The sequence below is a fragment of the Herpailurus yagouaroundi genome, unplaced genomic scaffold (genome assembly GCF_014898765.1).
Source record: "Herpailurus yagouaroundi ecotype Mexico unplaced genomic scaffold, PumYag 139, whole genome shotgun sequence".
In the NCBI taxonomy this organism is placed as follows: domain Eukaryota; kingdom Metazoa; phylum Chordata; class Mammalia; order Carnivora; family Felidae; genus Herpailurus; species Herpailurus yagouaroundi.
The window spans coordinates 36,409,637-36,424,281 of NW_024412394.1; the positions used below are offsets into that span (position 1 = coordinate 36,409,637).

General features: G+C 37.0%; 1 protein-coding gene across 1 annotated transcript in view; it reads right to left on the reverse strand.

Annotated features, from left to right (window-relative positions):
• The window catches only part of TMEM30A (transmembrane protein 30A), a 39,438-nt gene that overhangs the window by 9,255 nt on the left and 15,538 nt on the right, over positions 1–14,645 (reverse strand). The window contains 2 exon segments of the mRNA XM_040473974.1: positions 3,510–3,617; positions 6,244–6,351. Coding sequence (XP_040329908.1) covers positions 3,510–3,617; positions 6,244–6,351 — 216 coding nt within the window.

The following is a 14,645-nucleotide window of genomic DNA, read 5'->3' on the forward strand; positions in this document are numbered from 1 at the left end:
CTCTCAGAAGGGAAAATATATCCTAGTCACTAAATTCTTCAGTAAGTTTTAAAAGAAAGGAAAATATTATTTACTACCTATGCATCAGGTACTGAATGCTAGATACTTTCCAGTAACTGGCTTAGGAAAGCCATGTAATGAGTAACTAATATATCATGTACCATGCAAGGTGCTAGAAACAGAAAAAAATTTTTTAAATAATAAAGTCACAGTGTAACAGAGGAAATAGACCCATACACAACCAATTATTATATGAAATAAGAGTCATGATGAAGGTGTCAATATATGTGTCTATATTCGTTCAACATATATTTATTAAATGTCTTCCATGTGCTAAGCTCTGACAAGGTGTTTGGTATATGATGGTTAAAGAAAGTCATGCTCCCTGCCCTCATGAGCTTACAGTGTAGCTGAAAAAACAGAAGACAAACAACTAAATATATAATTACAAATTACAGTAAGTGTTATGAAAATAGTGTGCAAATGATTGTGGGGGATGGCAAAATAAATTACTTTGGAATCTATGATAAGGAAAAGTTGGCTCTGGAGGTGGTATCATATAAGTTAAGACCTAAAGGAGACAAGCATGTGAGAAGCAGGCAGAAGAGGGTTTTAAGCAGAGAATAATACATGCCATTGAGAAAAAACTGGATATTTCTGAGAAGGTAAAAGGTAAATGTAGTTAGAGTATGGGAACAAGGAGAATGACATGATGACACTGGAGAATTATGCATAGTTCAGGCCATCCTGAGATTTACTCCAAGTGCTAGTAGACCACTGAAAAATTTTAAGCAGAAAGTGGCATTTACATTTTTTTTTTTTTAAAGATCACTATAGTGACTATGTAGAAAATGACCTCAAAGTAGGGCCAGAACAAATGATGTGGAGAGAGTTTGGAATGAATGATACGGAGTTTGTTAAGCAAGGTGAGAAGTGACTTGGGATAAGGTATGAATGAACTAAATATGTAAAGAAGTTATTTTGTATCAAAGGGCACTAAAGACAATAGCAGGCCTCCAGATGAGAGGGCCTCCAGGGGAAGAGTTAAACCAGCATCCTAGGCAAATAAAATGTAAAATGGGCAGATTACTTGGTCCCAGGAATGGTTAGGGAGCGGCTTACATTGCCCAGGGCAGCCAGGTCATAGGTATGTTAAAGACAGAGTATGAGCGGCTGCACCAGGTTCCTCAAAAAATTAAAAATAGAGTTACCCTATGGCCTAGCAATAGCACTGCTAGAAATCTACCCAAAGGACACAGGAGTGCTGATGCATAGGGGCACATGTACCCCAATGTTTATAGCAGCACTTCCAACAATAGCCAAATTATGGAAAGACCCTAAATGTCCATCAACTGACGAATGGATAAAGAAGATGTGGTTTATATATACAATGTAATACTACTTGGCAATGAGAAAGAATGAAATCTGGCCATTTGCAGCAACGTGGATGGAACTGGAGGGTATTATGCTAAATGAAATAAGCCAGGTAGAGAAAGACAGATACCGCATGTTTTCACTCATATGTGGATCTTGAGAAACGTAACAGAAGACCACGGGGGAGGGGACGGGAAAAAAAAAAAGTTAGAGAGGGAGGGAGGCAAACCATAAGAGACTCTTAAGGACTGAGAACAAACCAAGGGTAGATGGGGGTGGGGGAGAGGGGAAAGTGGGTGATGGGCAGGGAGGAAGGCACTTGTTGGGATGAGCACTGGGTGTTGTATGGAAACCAATTTGACAATAAATTATATATTTTTTAAAAAAAGTATGAAACAATGAAGCTAGAATAGCAGGTTGGTAGCAGATTGTGAAGGATCTTACATATAATATTAAGTAACTTGGACTTCAATCTGTCCACTCTTAAAATCTTTAAAATTTTTGAAAGCCACCTGGTTTTAAAATCATGTATTTTGATCTAGCTCAGGGATCAATAAATGATAGACTGCAGGACAAATCCAGCCCACCACCTGTTTTTACAAATAAAATTTTACTAGAACACAGCTACACTACACCCATTCATTGTAAGTACTATCTATGGCTACTTTCATTCCACAGTGGCAGAAGGGGGTAGCTGTATCAAGAGACTGTAAGACCTACAAAACCCAAAATATTTACTATCTGGCTCTTTACAGAAAAAAATTCATCAATTCCTAGTGTAGTCTAAAAGCTTTGCTTGAAGCCTGTAAGAAAAGAATCAGTCTCCACTTCTTTTGCCCTCACTAAAGACAGGGTGTATCTAAATTTAAAAAAAAACTATAAACTATAAATCAACCCCCATTTTCTGGGTCTCTGAACACACCCAATTCATAATCCCAATCAACAAATTCAGAAAGGACTAGGAACCTGGTGTGTCTCACAGAACACCATCTTCTCCAGATTTGAGTCCTAACCCCACATGGATTGCAGAATATTGCACACTTAACCAGAACCTTTCAATAGATTCACTATTTCTTAAGATCTCAAACATCAGGGACCAACAATAAAACCAGTAAAGATAACCTAGAGCAGCTATATGGTCACAGGACTATTCTGGTTACAATATAGTCTTAAATTGCATTCTAAGAGATTCACTGTTTCTTTTTTTTTTCAATGTTTATTTTTTTTCTGAGAGACAGAGCGTGAGCAGCGGAGGGGCAGAGAGAGGGAGACACAGAATCCAAAGCAGGCTCCAGGCTCCGAGCTGTCAGCACAGAGCCTGACGCGGGGCTCAAACCCACGAACCATGACATCATGACCTGAGCCAAAGTCCGATGCTCAACCGACTGAGCCACCCAGGCACCCTGAGATTCACTGTTTCTAAGAAATCCTCAATAGCTCTGGAACTCTGAAGATTTGCTGCATTAGCAACAATTACATAAAATACTTGGGCACCACCCACCACTATGAAAAGTTGAACAACAGTCAGGAAACTAAGATCCTCTAGCCCAAATAAGGCTGGGCATCAGAAAGGAAGCTTGTTAAAAAGATATTTTAGAGCTCCACCCCTGCAGAGACTGGTTTACTACACTTAGGAGAAGTCGGGAATCTGTATTTTCAAAAAGGTCCTCAGACAATTTTTCGGTAACCCATCCTTTGAACTTTACTACTCAGGCTTACCACAAGTTAAAAAACAGACAGCATACATGTTCAATTCTAAAACATAACCTCAGAAACTAAAAGTAGTTTATTTATACATTCTTACCGAGTATAACAGTAATGAACAAACTCAAAAAAGAACCAATTATATACCCAGAATACTAGACTCATCAAAATTCCATTACAGATTAATAAAGCAAAAATCCAATGGCAGTACTAGAAAGAAGCAGGTAGTAAGAAATTGTAAGAAATCATTAATCTGTGCAAATTCCAGGCGAAAAAAAATTTTAACTAAAAACCCTCACTAAACAAGTATAAATGACAAGTAACACTTTAATTTCATCCTAACATTATTAAATTTAACATTTGTAACTGAATAATTATTCCACATTCTTATTTACATCTATCACATTTTCATATTTCATCATTTTACTTACAAGCAAAGCACTAGCATCTCCATTTAGCTGACTGTCATCTCGAGATTTCACATAACGACGATGGTTTTGATAGAAATTAGACAGTCCATAATACATAAACACATTACCCTAGAGAAAGAGAAGGGAAACAATTTTCATATGAAACTATTAAGTATAAACTTGTTTCATGCATACTTAAAGGCTATGTCATTTGGACTATATTAGTTGAGTATTTGTGGTAACTTAAAATAAGCACTAGAGTGAACCCTACCAATCCTTAACAATCTAAAGCAGTACAAATTGTAAACAAAGTTATAGAAGGTATGGTACAAAAATCAAAGAGTAAACTTTGAAAATATCCTTAAAGACTTCAAAGAAGTACTATCTGCATTAAAAAAAATACCTCAGGGAACCTTTTAGCCTATTCTCTACTTTCAACTTCAAATTTTTTACAATTCAGATTGGTTTTCACCCAGAGTCAACTTTTCATTTTTTTCTTATAAAACTTTTTTAATGTTTATTTATTTTTGAGAGAGAGAGAGACACACACACACAGAGCACAAGAGGGGGAGAGGCAGAGATGGAGGGAGACACAGAATCCGAAGCAGGCTCCAGGCTCCACGTTGTCAGCACAGAGCCCATCGCAGGGCTCAAAACCACGAACCGTGAGATCATGACCTGAGCCAAAGTCGGACGCTCAACTGAGTTACCCAGGCACCCCCCCCAGAGTCAATTTTTCAAAGGGACAATGGTCAACTTTTATTTATTGCCCAAGTAAATTCTGAACTTGAATTGAGACATAATACATTTCTCAACAAGATACTACATGTAATATAAGTAATAAATTAATAATTAGTAAAGTATCTAAGATAATGAGTCAATGTGTAACAATAAAAAAATACTTTAATATAGCTGGAGGAGCCAATTAGAATAACTTGTGAAAGAAGGGTAATCTATATACACTACAATTGTTGAGAAGGTACCACAAAACCATCTTGAATGACTTAGGGTTATATACAGGAGGTAGCAGAAACAGTAAGCTATTTTCTCATTTCTGGTTGCCACCTCCATAGTCTATAATCAAAAGTAACTCAATAAAAAAAGATTCAATAACATTTCAAGCATGCTTTATTTGATTTGCTATTTTCACATACACAATTATTTATTTAAAATTTGATTTTCAAATGTCAAATTATGCAAACTTTCCCATTCTGTATAGAGAAAATGTTTATATACATAAAAACTCTTTTTTTTTTTGGTTATCAAAAATATCACAGAAACAAAGAATATGCTTAAAAATATCTCAACTAAGAAACAGTATAGTAAATTCAACTTATAAACTGAAAAAGAAATCGTTTCAATGAATACTAAGGCAAAATAACTTTGAAAAGGCTGTTAATCCAATTCAAAGTTTGGTCTTGTGAAGGGACACAGAGCCCACAAAAGAATGCACTTTTCAGAAAGAGCAGCTCTGAAATAAGTGTTTTTGGAAGGGGACAGAAACTACTGAAACTACTAATCATTACAAGTCTGTTTTATCTCCTTAATTCTGTCTGTTTTGACAAAAGCAGAACTTAATGCACCTATCTTTACAGTTTTCTTGATCACAGTGAAAAAGAATAGAATTTTTACGTTTTAAATTTATATGGAGGCGCCTGGGTGGCTCAGTTGGTTAAGCGTCTGACTTCGGCTCTGGTCGTGATCTCACAGTTTGTGGTTTGAGCCCCATGTCGGGCTCTGTGCAGACACGCTCAATGTCTGGAGCCAGCTTCTGATTCTGTTGTCTTCCTCTCTCTCTCTGCCCCTCCCCTGCTCACGCTCTGTCTCTGTCTCTCTCAAAAATAAAATAAAACATTAAAAAGAAATTAAATTCATATGTTATTTCTGCTGAAACATAGTAAAATAATTAAATTACTGTCTTCTCCCAAATTTATTTTCATGTTTTTTAAGATAGTGTTATTATCCTTTATCTCAGTGCAAGAGCATCTACAACCACTAGATGGCAACCATCTACCAGAGACTATAAAAGTCACTGAGGCCTTTAAAAATATTTTAAGTGTGAAAAAATCTAAAAAGTTGACATGTATTAAAGTAGTTTGGCTCCCTGAAGAATAACACAATAATTTTTTAAGCTCAATTTTTAGGTAAAGGAAAGCCCAAACTGGTCGTATAATGCCTATTCTAAATCTTCATGTCTTTTATAGCATCTGCTCAATTTCCAATGACAGATAAGTATGAAAGCAAAAGACACACTGACAACTACACACACACACACACACACACACACACACACACACACACACACAGTGTTCTAACTGCTTATCAAGACATAAAAGATCAATAAGGTTTCACTAAGTGTTTGCATTTATGGTTATTCATATCGGATAGAAAATAATACAATTAAATGATGAATGAATTAGTAAATGTTCTAAAGTAAAACTTGCTTTAGAATTAAAAGTAGGTTAAACTATTTGATATAAACATGATAAAGCCTTGATTGTATAGTAATAAAATTTTCCAGTGAAAAGATAAAAATTTTAAATTTAGTTTATAAAGTACTAACTAAACTACTTAAATAAATACATGTATTTAATTACTAGAGAGCATAATGCAACAGCCAAACAAAGCAATCTTGCTCAAAAGTGTATGCACTTGAAAAAATTTAAGTGATTACAAAAAAATGAAATAACTAGTAAAAAATTTTTAATGAAGTATTTTTTAAAGCAGGCTTTTCTAACACATTGGGAATACTGACCTCAAATGACTGTTCCAGTGTGAAGTTAATGGTACAAATACAAGGTGTCACATTCGGAGACAAACATTTATTGCAGGGACTGGAAGGGTCTGTTCCGGTATAATCAATCTGTAAGAGAAAAATGTAAGTAAGCACTCCCTTGAAGAAAGTGGATACACTCTGAAATAAATTGCTATTCAAAGGAAAAATGAGTCCAGTGAAACAACTTATAGTAGAGAAAAAAGTTGTTTTTAAGGTATCTGTTTATATTGACAAAGTAAGGTAATAAAAACTGGAAAGAGTCCTGTATTATTCTACTGGCTCATCTTTCCTAAATTCATCTCTCCTTTTTACCAAGAGAAATATAGTTCTACATAAAATCAGATACAAAATTCTTTAAAAAAATTTTTTTAATGTTTATTTATTTTTGAGAGAGAGAGAGAAAGAGAATGAGTGGAGGAGAGGCAGAGAGAGAGGGAGACACAGAATCTGAAACAGGCTCCAGAATGTCAGTGCAGAGCCTGATATGGGGTTTGAACTCACAAGAGGAGAGATCATGACCTGAGCCAAAGTCGGACGCTCAACTGACCGAGCTACCCAGGTGTCCCAGATATAAAATTCTAACTACATGATGTATAAAGATTTACACTGCTATATAAAGTCTAAACAATTAAAATACCAAACTGATACAGAGATCAGTAAGCCAATCATTGCTCTCAAATCTTCCCATCTTCAATACTTTTCAGTCACCTCAGCTTTCCATGGTACATTTTCAAAAACAAAAACAAAAACAAAAAAACTTCGTGTTGTAAAATAATTTGTGTTGTCTGTGTCCTAGTTTTCTGGCAGGGAGCTTCTAAAACCCTTGGAATTTCCTGAATGACAGGAGTATACTTGTTTTTGATAAGCCTCTTGATTCACACACTAGAGTTTGTGCTAAAGAGATGGCTCAAGATGGGGGCTGGTCACCAGAAAGACTGTATGTGGTTAGGGACTTTGGCCCAGCCCGACCTCTGGAAAGAGGGAGAAGGATAGCAATTTAGTTCAATCATGTGGGCTAATGTTTAATCAATCATGCCTGGCCATGAAATGTCAATAAAAACTCTGGAAATGGAAGCACAGGGGAGCTTCCTGGTTGGTTAACCATTGATGTGCCAAGAGAGTGTGATGTGCCCTGATTCCATAGAAAGGCAAAAGATTCTTCTTTCAGGATCGTCCCAGACCTCAACCAATGTGTCTTCATTTAGCTAGCCCTAATTTATGTTGTTTACAGTAAGAGTGCAATCCTAAGTATAGCACTTTTCTCAAATTGAGTCATTCAGACAAATTATTGAATCTGAGAAGGGTCATAAGAACCCCAGATTTATAGTCAAGTGCAGATGGCCTGGAGACCTCTAAACTTGCAACTGACATCAGAAGGACAGTTGTGTGTGTGTGTGTGTGTTGGGAGGGGAGGTCTTAGGAAACCCCTGGATTTGTGCTAGTTAACCAGAAGTGTGGGTAGCCTGGGGACCTGACTTGCAGCTGGTGTCTAAAGTGGTGGCGGTTTTGTTGAGAACCATGCCCTTACACCTGTGGAGTTTGATGCTAGCTCACAATGGTTAGTGTCAGAGTTGAATCCTCTGTACTCTACCTATACACCCCTCCTTCCCCTAACCACTGGCAACCGCTGATCTTTTTACTGTCTTCGCAGTTTTGCCTTTTCCAGAATGTTGTACAGTTGTAATCACACAGTATGTAACCTTTTCGGATTGGCCCCTTTCACTTAATATGCATTTAAGGTTACTCCATGTCTTTTCATGGCTCAACAGCACATTGCTTCTTAGTTTTGAACATTATTCAATTTTCTGGATGCACCACAGATTATTTATCCATTCACCAACTAAAGGACACCCCAAGTTTAGGCAATTATGAGTAAATCTACTATAAACATCCTTGTGCAGGTTTTGTGTAAACCTATGTTTTCAGCCAACTTGAGTAAGTAACAGAGTAGGGATGCTGGATTGTAAGGTAAGAGCACACTCCATTTTGTAAGACTGCCAAACTATCTGTATTATTTTGCATTCCCACCAGCTGTGAATGAGTTCCTGTTGCTCCACATTCTTGCCAGCATGTGCTGCTGTCAATTTTTTGGATTTTCACCATTCTAATAGGTGTACAGTGGTATCTCGTTTTAATTTACAATTCCCTAATGATGTTATGTTATCTTTCATATACTACTTGCCATCTGTACATTAAGGACAAAATATATCCTCCCATAATTCACATGTTGAGGCACTAATTTTAAATGTGATTATATTTGGAGGTGGGACCACTGGAAGATAATCAGGTTTAGATGATGTCATGAAAGTAGGTCCCCCATGATGGGATTAGTGTCCTTATACGCAGAGACCAGAGCTCTCTTTCTCTCTCTGTCCTGTAAGAACAAATTGAAAAGGCAGCATCTGCAAAGTCAGGAAGAGGGTCCTAACGAGGAACTGAATCTACCAGTACCTTGATCTTAGACTCCCCAGACTCCAAAACCATAAGAAATTAATGTCTGTTGGTTAAGCCACCTGGTCTGTGTTTTTTGTTCGTTTTTTTGGGTTTTGGTTTATTTTTATTTGTTTGTTTTTGCAGCAGTCCAAGCTAAAACAGAGTTTGGTACTGAAAGGTGGGGTGCTGCTATAACAAATACCTACAAAGAAAGAAGTGGCTTTGGACCTGTATAAAGGGTAGAGGCTGCAAGAAACTGGAGATCGATGCTAAGAATATAGACATTAAGAGTAATTCTGCTGAGACCTCAGAAAGAAATCTGAAGAGTCAGAAAGAAAGCTACCATCCTCTAAGAGAATGCATAAATAATCATGAACAGAATACTGGTCAAAATAATAGATGGTAAAAGCCATTCTGATGAGGTCTCAGACAGGAACAAGGAACATGTTACTTGGCAATGGAAAAAAAAAAGTGATCCTTATTATGACGTGGCAGAGAACTTGGCTAAACTGTGTTCTAGTGTTTTGTGGAAGGGTATTTTGTGAGAGATGAAACTGGATATTTAGTTAGAAGATTTCTAAGCAAAGTGTTGAAGGAGTGGCCTGGTTCCACCTGACTGCATATAGTTAAATGCAAGAAGGGAGAAATGAATAGAAGCTGAAATAATGTTAAGCAAAAAGGGACCAAAACTTAAAAGATTTGGGAGATTCTCAAGGCTATCCACGTTGCAAAAAATGAGAAATGTTGTACTGAAGAGAATACTATGGGTGTGGCTGAACAACCACTAGGTAAAGCTGTTAGTGTGGGTGTGAACCATGGACGTAAGCAGCCATGCCAGCAGAAATGATACCAGTTTGAACTAAAGAGGAAAGAGTCGGGACAAAATGAAGAGGGCTGTGGGACTTCTTAGATCCCACCGGACTGATCGATAGAACCAATTCACTGCAAACATGTGCTATTATTCTTCAAAACAAGGGAAGAACTACCCCAAAGATGACTCAGAGACCATCAGGACTTCATCCTCAGTTCAAAGATGAAAAAGGGTTCAACAGGCCAGATGGCAGCAGCCAAGAAAGAGCCTTGCAGCAAGACTGACAGCCTGGTGGATCCTGAAGGCAGAGCATCAAACCAGAGGATTACACTTGAGCCTTAAAATCTAATGGTATTTGCCTTGCTAGGTTTTGAAGATGTGCTTAGAACTTGTAACCCCTTTTTTCCTCTCATTTTCTCCCCTTTCATATAAGAATGTCTATGCCCTATCAGTTCCTCTACTGTATTTTGGAAGCACAAACTTCTCATCTGGTTAAATAGGTTCACAGTTGGAGAGAAATTTTGCCTCAGAATGAATGAAACTGAAGCGTCACCCATATCTGACTGAACTGATATTTAGATGAGACGTTAGAGTTGATGCTGGAATGAGCTGAGACTTTGGGGGACTGTTGGGATGGAATCAAAGTATATTTTGCATACAAGAAAAACATGAACTTGAGGAGCACAAGGGTGGAATGTATGAACTGAATTTATCCCTTCCAAAATTTGTACTGTGAAGTCCTAACCTCCAATTATGATGGCATTTGGAGGTGAGCCTTTGGGAGGTAATTATGTTTAGATGAGGGTTTTAGGGTGGGGTCCCTATGACAGGATTAGTGTCTTTAATAAAAAGAGGAAGAGAGACTAAAACTCTCTCTCTGCCCTTGTAAGGACATAGCAAGAAAGTGACATTCTGCCAGCCAGAATGAGGGTTCTCACCAGAAAATGAACCTACCAGCACCATGATCTAGGACTTCCCTGCTTCAAGGACTGTGAGAAATAATTATCTGTTGTTTCAGCCACCTAGTCTATGGTATCTTGTCATAAGAGCCCAAGTTAAGATATTGTATACTTTCCTGGGTGAGATATCTCTTCAGGTCTTTGCTCATTTTTTAATTGGGTTTTCCATTTTCTTATTGCTAAATATTAAGAGTTCCTTGCATATTTTGGATAATAGTCCTTTGTCAAATATATCTTTAAAAAATTGTTTTCCTAGTCTGTGGCTTGTGCTCTCACTCTTCGATAAATAAGAATTTAATTTACCTCAGTAAAGTACAAAAATAGCCGTTTAATTTTTATTTCTGAAACTGAACATTTAAACTTTACATATGGATGTTCATTTTTTCTTTATAATTGGAAAAAAGGTTAAAAGCAATATATAGAAAATAGAGCCAGCATCTAATTGCAACATCTGACTGCTTTTCAAAAAACACAAAACTGCTTCATCTTGGTTTTGTCAAATTCTGATATTGAAATGTTCTCCATCAAGCTTATTTGTTTACTAACAAAACTTTGTTTAGAGAAAATTTTTTTTAATTAAAAAAAAATTTTTTTTAACGTTTATTTATTTTTGAGACAGAGAGAGACAGAGCATGAACGGGGAAGGGGCAGAGAGAGAGGCAGACACAGAATCAGAAGCAGGCTCCAGGCTCTGAGCCATCAGCCCAGAGCCCGACGCAGGGCTCGAACCCACAGACCATGAGATCGTGACCTGAGCTGAAGTCGGACGCTTAACCGACTGAGCCACCCAGGCGCCCCAAGAAAATTTTTATTCACTGCAAATATCTAGGAAAAGTTAGGCACATAAGCTAAAACACAGCTAAAAACACAGGTCTCCTAAATGAAAAGAGGCAAAGCATATGTAATTTAGCACTAGACCTATTGGGCCACAACCTTTCATTCAGGGCCTCTACATGCACAATATTCCATTGAAAGCCAAGTTTTATGATACTGAAAAGATGAGACCATTTAGAAGACAGAACTGTATTTTATTTTATTTTATGTTTTTAATGTTTATTTCTGAGACAGAGAGAGAGAGAGAGAGACAAAGCATGAGTGGGGGAGGGGCAGAGAGAGAGGGAGACACAGAATCAGAAGCAGGCTCCAGGCTCTGAGCTGTCAGCACAGAGCCTGACACAGGGCTCGAACTCACAAACCGTGAGATCATGACTTGAGCCGAAGTCGGTCACTCAACCGACTGAGCCACCCAGGTGCCCCAAGACAGAACTATATTTTAAAATCTGTATTAAACTTCATTAATTTTTTTTCAAATTTTTATTTTAAAAAATCTCCACACACTTTCTCTCTTTTTTAAGACTAATTTAAGGATTTAAAAAAAAAAAGTTGCCAGCTGGGCCTACTACCATTTTGTATGCCTTTGAACAAAATCCTCTCAAATCACTCTTTCAAATTAGTTTCTAGGACAAAGTAGGAAGGAAGGATCATTAGCTGTGACTAACCAAGGGTATACATTATTTATTTATTTGAACAAACATAATATGATAGAATGTTAAATCTAATCAATTATACTACAGTATATTAAAACTGAACATTTTATTGGAACCAAGAATAATTGCTGAATATTAAGTTATACTTCAACAAAATAAAGGGATAGCCAAAACATTTACATTACAATCTTTTGATTACAGTTTTCAAAATGTACAAAAAAATTGCATGTCTTTTGAGTTCAGGAAATCTGAAAGAATTTTTAATTTTTTTTAAATATTTATTTATTTTTGAGAGAGTGCATGCAAGCAGGGGAGGGGCAGAAAGAGAGGGAGACAGAGAATCCGAAGCAGCCTCTAAGCTCTGCAGTGACAGATCAGATCATGACCTGAGCCAAAGTTGGATGCTTAACAGACTGAGCCACCCTGATGCCCCTGAAAGGAATTTTTTAAAAATCACTATCATTAACATATTAAGCCTTACTACACGCAAGGCATAACATATGGTACAAAGTAGATACAAAAGCAATCGTATCTTATACTTCAATACATTTTACACATTCCTTTCTATTATATACATACTGTATATCATCTGATCCTCACCAAAATTATGTATTGTTATCTCCCTTGTATGCAAAGAGAACACATTGAGAAACCTGCCCAAAGTCATACAAATAGCAATAGCTGGTGGTAGACTAGAACCGAAGATTTCTGACTCCAAACCCAATGTTCCTCCCACTAAAGTTTTTCTGAGACTCATCAGTCCTCTTTGCCTCTAAAAGACTACTTTATCAAAGGTATCATGTGAACACAAAGAAAACTACTATAAATGCTAAGTGCCAACTGAATGGTAAAGAGGACAGTGAGTACTAGGTGAACCAAAACTTTCTTAGTGAGAAGAAAAAAGAGGGGCACCTGGGTGGCTCAGTCAGTTAAGCATCCAACTTTGGCTCAGGTCATGATCTCACAGTTCGTGGGTTCGAGCCCTACCTTGGGCTCTGTGCTGACAGCGCAGAGCCTGGAGTCTGCTTCGGATTCTGTGTCTCCCTCTCTCTCTGTCCCTTCCCTGCTGGCACTCCCTCTCTCTCTCTCAAAAACAAATAAACATTTAAAAAAAAAGTGAGAAGGAAAAAGAATTTGAACTGAGCCATTAAAAAAAAAAGTAAAAAGAAAAAAAACATTTGTACAAGTGAAAGAGGGGGAATAGAGAAGCAAGAAAATAGAGAGCACAGACACTATAAACACTTAATACGCACTGTCTGTTAAAAACTACAATAGTCCTGGCAAAGTCTGTTTTTATTCTCCTTATTTTAACCTAGGAAACTGTTATTTAGGAAAGTTCAATAATTTTCACAAGATTACCCTGTTAGGAATGATGAGCAAGAATTTGAACCCAGCTCTGCTTTTCTCCCAAAATCTATGTTCTTTTCACCCTAGTAGGAAAGTAGGGTGCACTGTGTGAATGACAGAAGTAACAGGGGTACAATAAGGCAGCAGGGTATCCTTAGAGCACCGAATAATATATTTTCAAGTATTTAAAATGTTTTATTAATAGGTAATTTATCACTATAGACAAATTCCTGTCAAAAATGCTCACCAGATAAAGGGAGTAAAGGAAAGAAATAAACATCCATATTTAAATTATTTACAGCCTCTTAAAAGCAGTTGAATGATTTTTTTTTAGGTTCAGTCACTCCATTTTAATCTTTTCTGAAGATTACTTTTTAAAAAATCAAAAGCTTAATTCTAAACTTACAGCTACAAAACAATTTAGTCCTTTATGTCTTAATCAAACTGTATGGATCATATGAAATCTGTTATATGTTTCTATAAATTAGAGAACCTAAGTAGGAACCACAGACAAGGATTTTACTACTAATTCAATCAGTAAGTTTCAATCTCACACTTGGAAATGATACACTGATGAAGTAGGTAATAAATAATGTAAATTATGTTTGAAGAAAGGACAGCAATATCAAAACTAGCTTATTAATTCCCAAATGTCTTCTCCATGCCAATACATTCTTAACCTTTTACAGAAAAATTGAGATTCAGAGGTTAAACAGCTGTTATGTAACTATATTAGTTTCCTAGGGCTGCTGTAACAAACAGCCATAAACTGGGTGTCTTAGAACAAGAGAAATTTACTCTCTCACAATTCTGGAGGCTAGAAGTCTGAATTCAAGGTATCAGCAGGGCAATGCTCCCTCTGGGACTCTGGGTAGATTCCTTCCTTGCCTCCTTCTAGCTTCTGGTGGTGACTATCAATTCTTGGTGTTCTTGGACTTGCAGCTGCATCACTCCACCTCTGCCTCAGTTGCTGTATGATTCTCCCTATGTCTGTGTCTTCACATCACCTTCCCTCTCTGCACATCTGTCTGTTCGCATAAGGTCACCAGTCATATTGCATAGGAGCCCACTCAAATGACCTCATGTAACTTGATTACATCTTACTCTATTTCCAAATAAAGTCACATTCACGGGTTCTAGGAGTAGGATTTCAACATATGTTTTGGGGGGGACAAGATTCAATCCACAACAGTGATAGGTTCATATCTGTCCAGCTCCAAAGTTGCTGTTCTTTCCATTACACTGCACTGCTGCTGCCTATAACCCTGAACAGCATGCACCACAGGACAATTTACAAATATGGAAGTCAATTAAAAAAAAAAATTAAAATATTTATTTATTTTT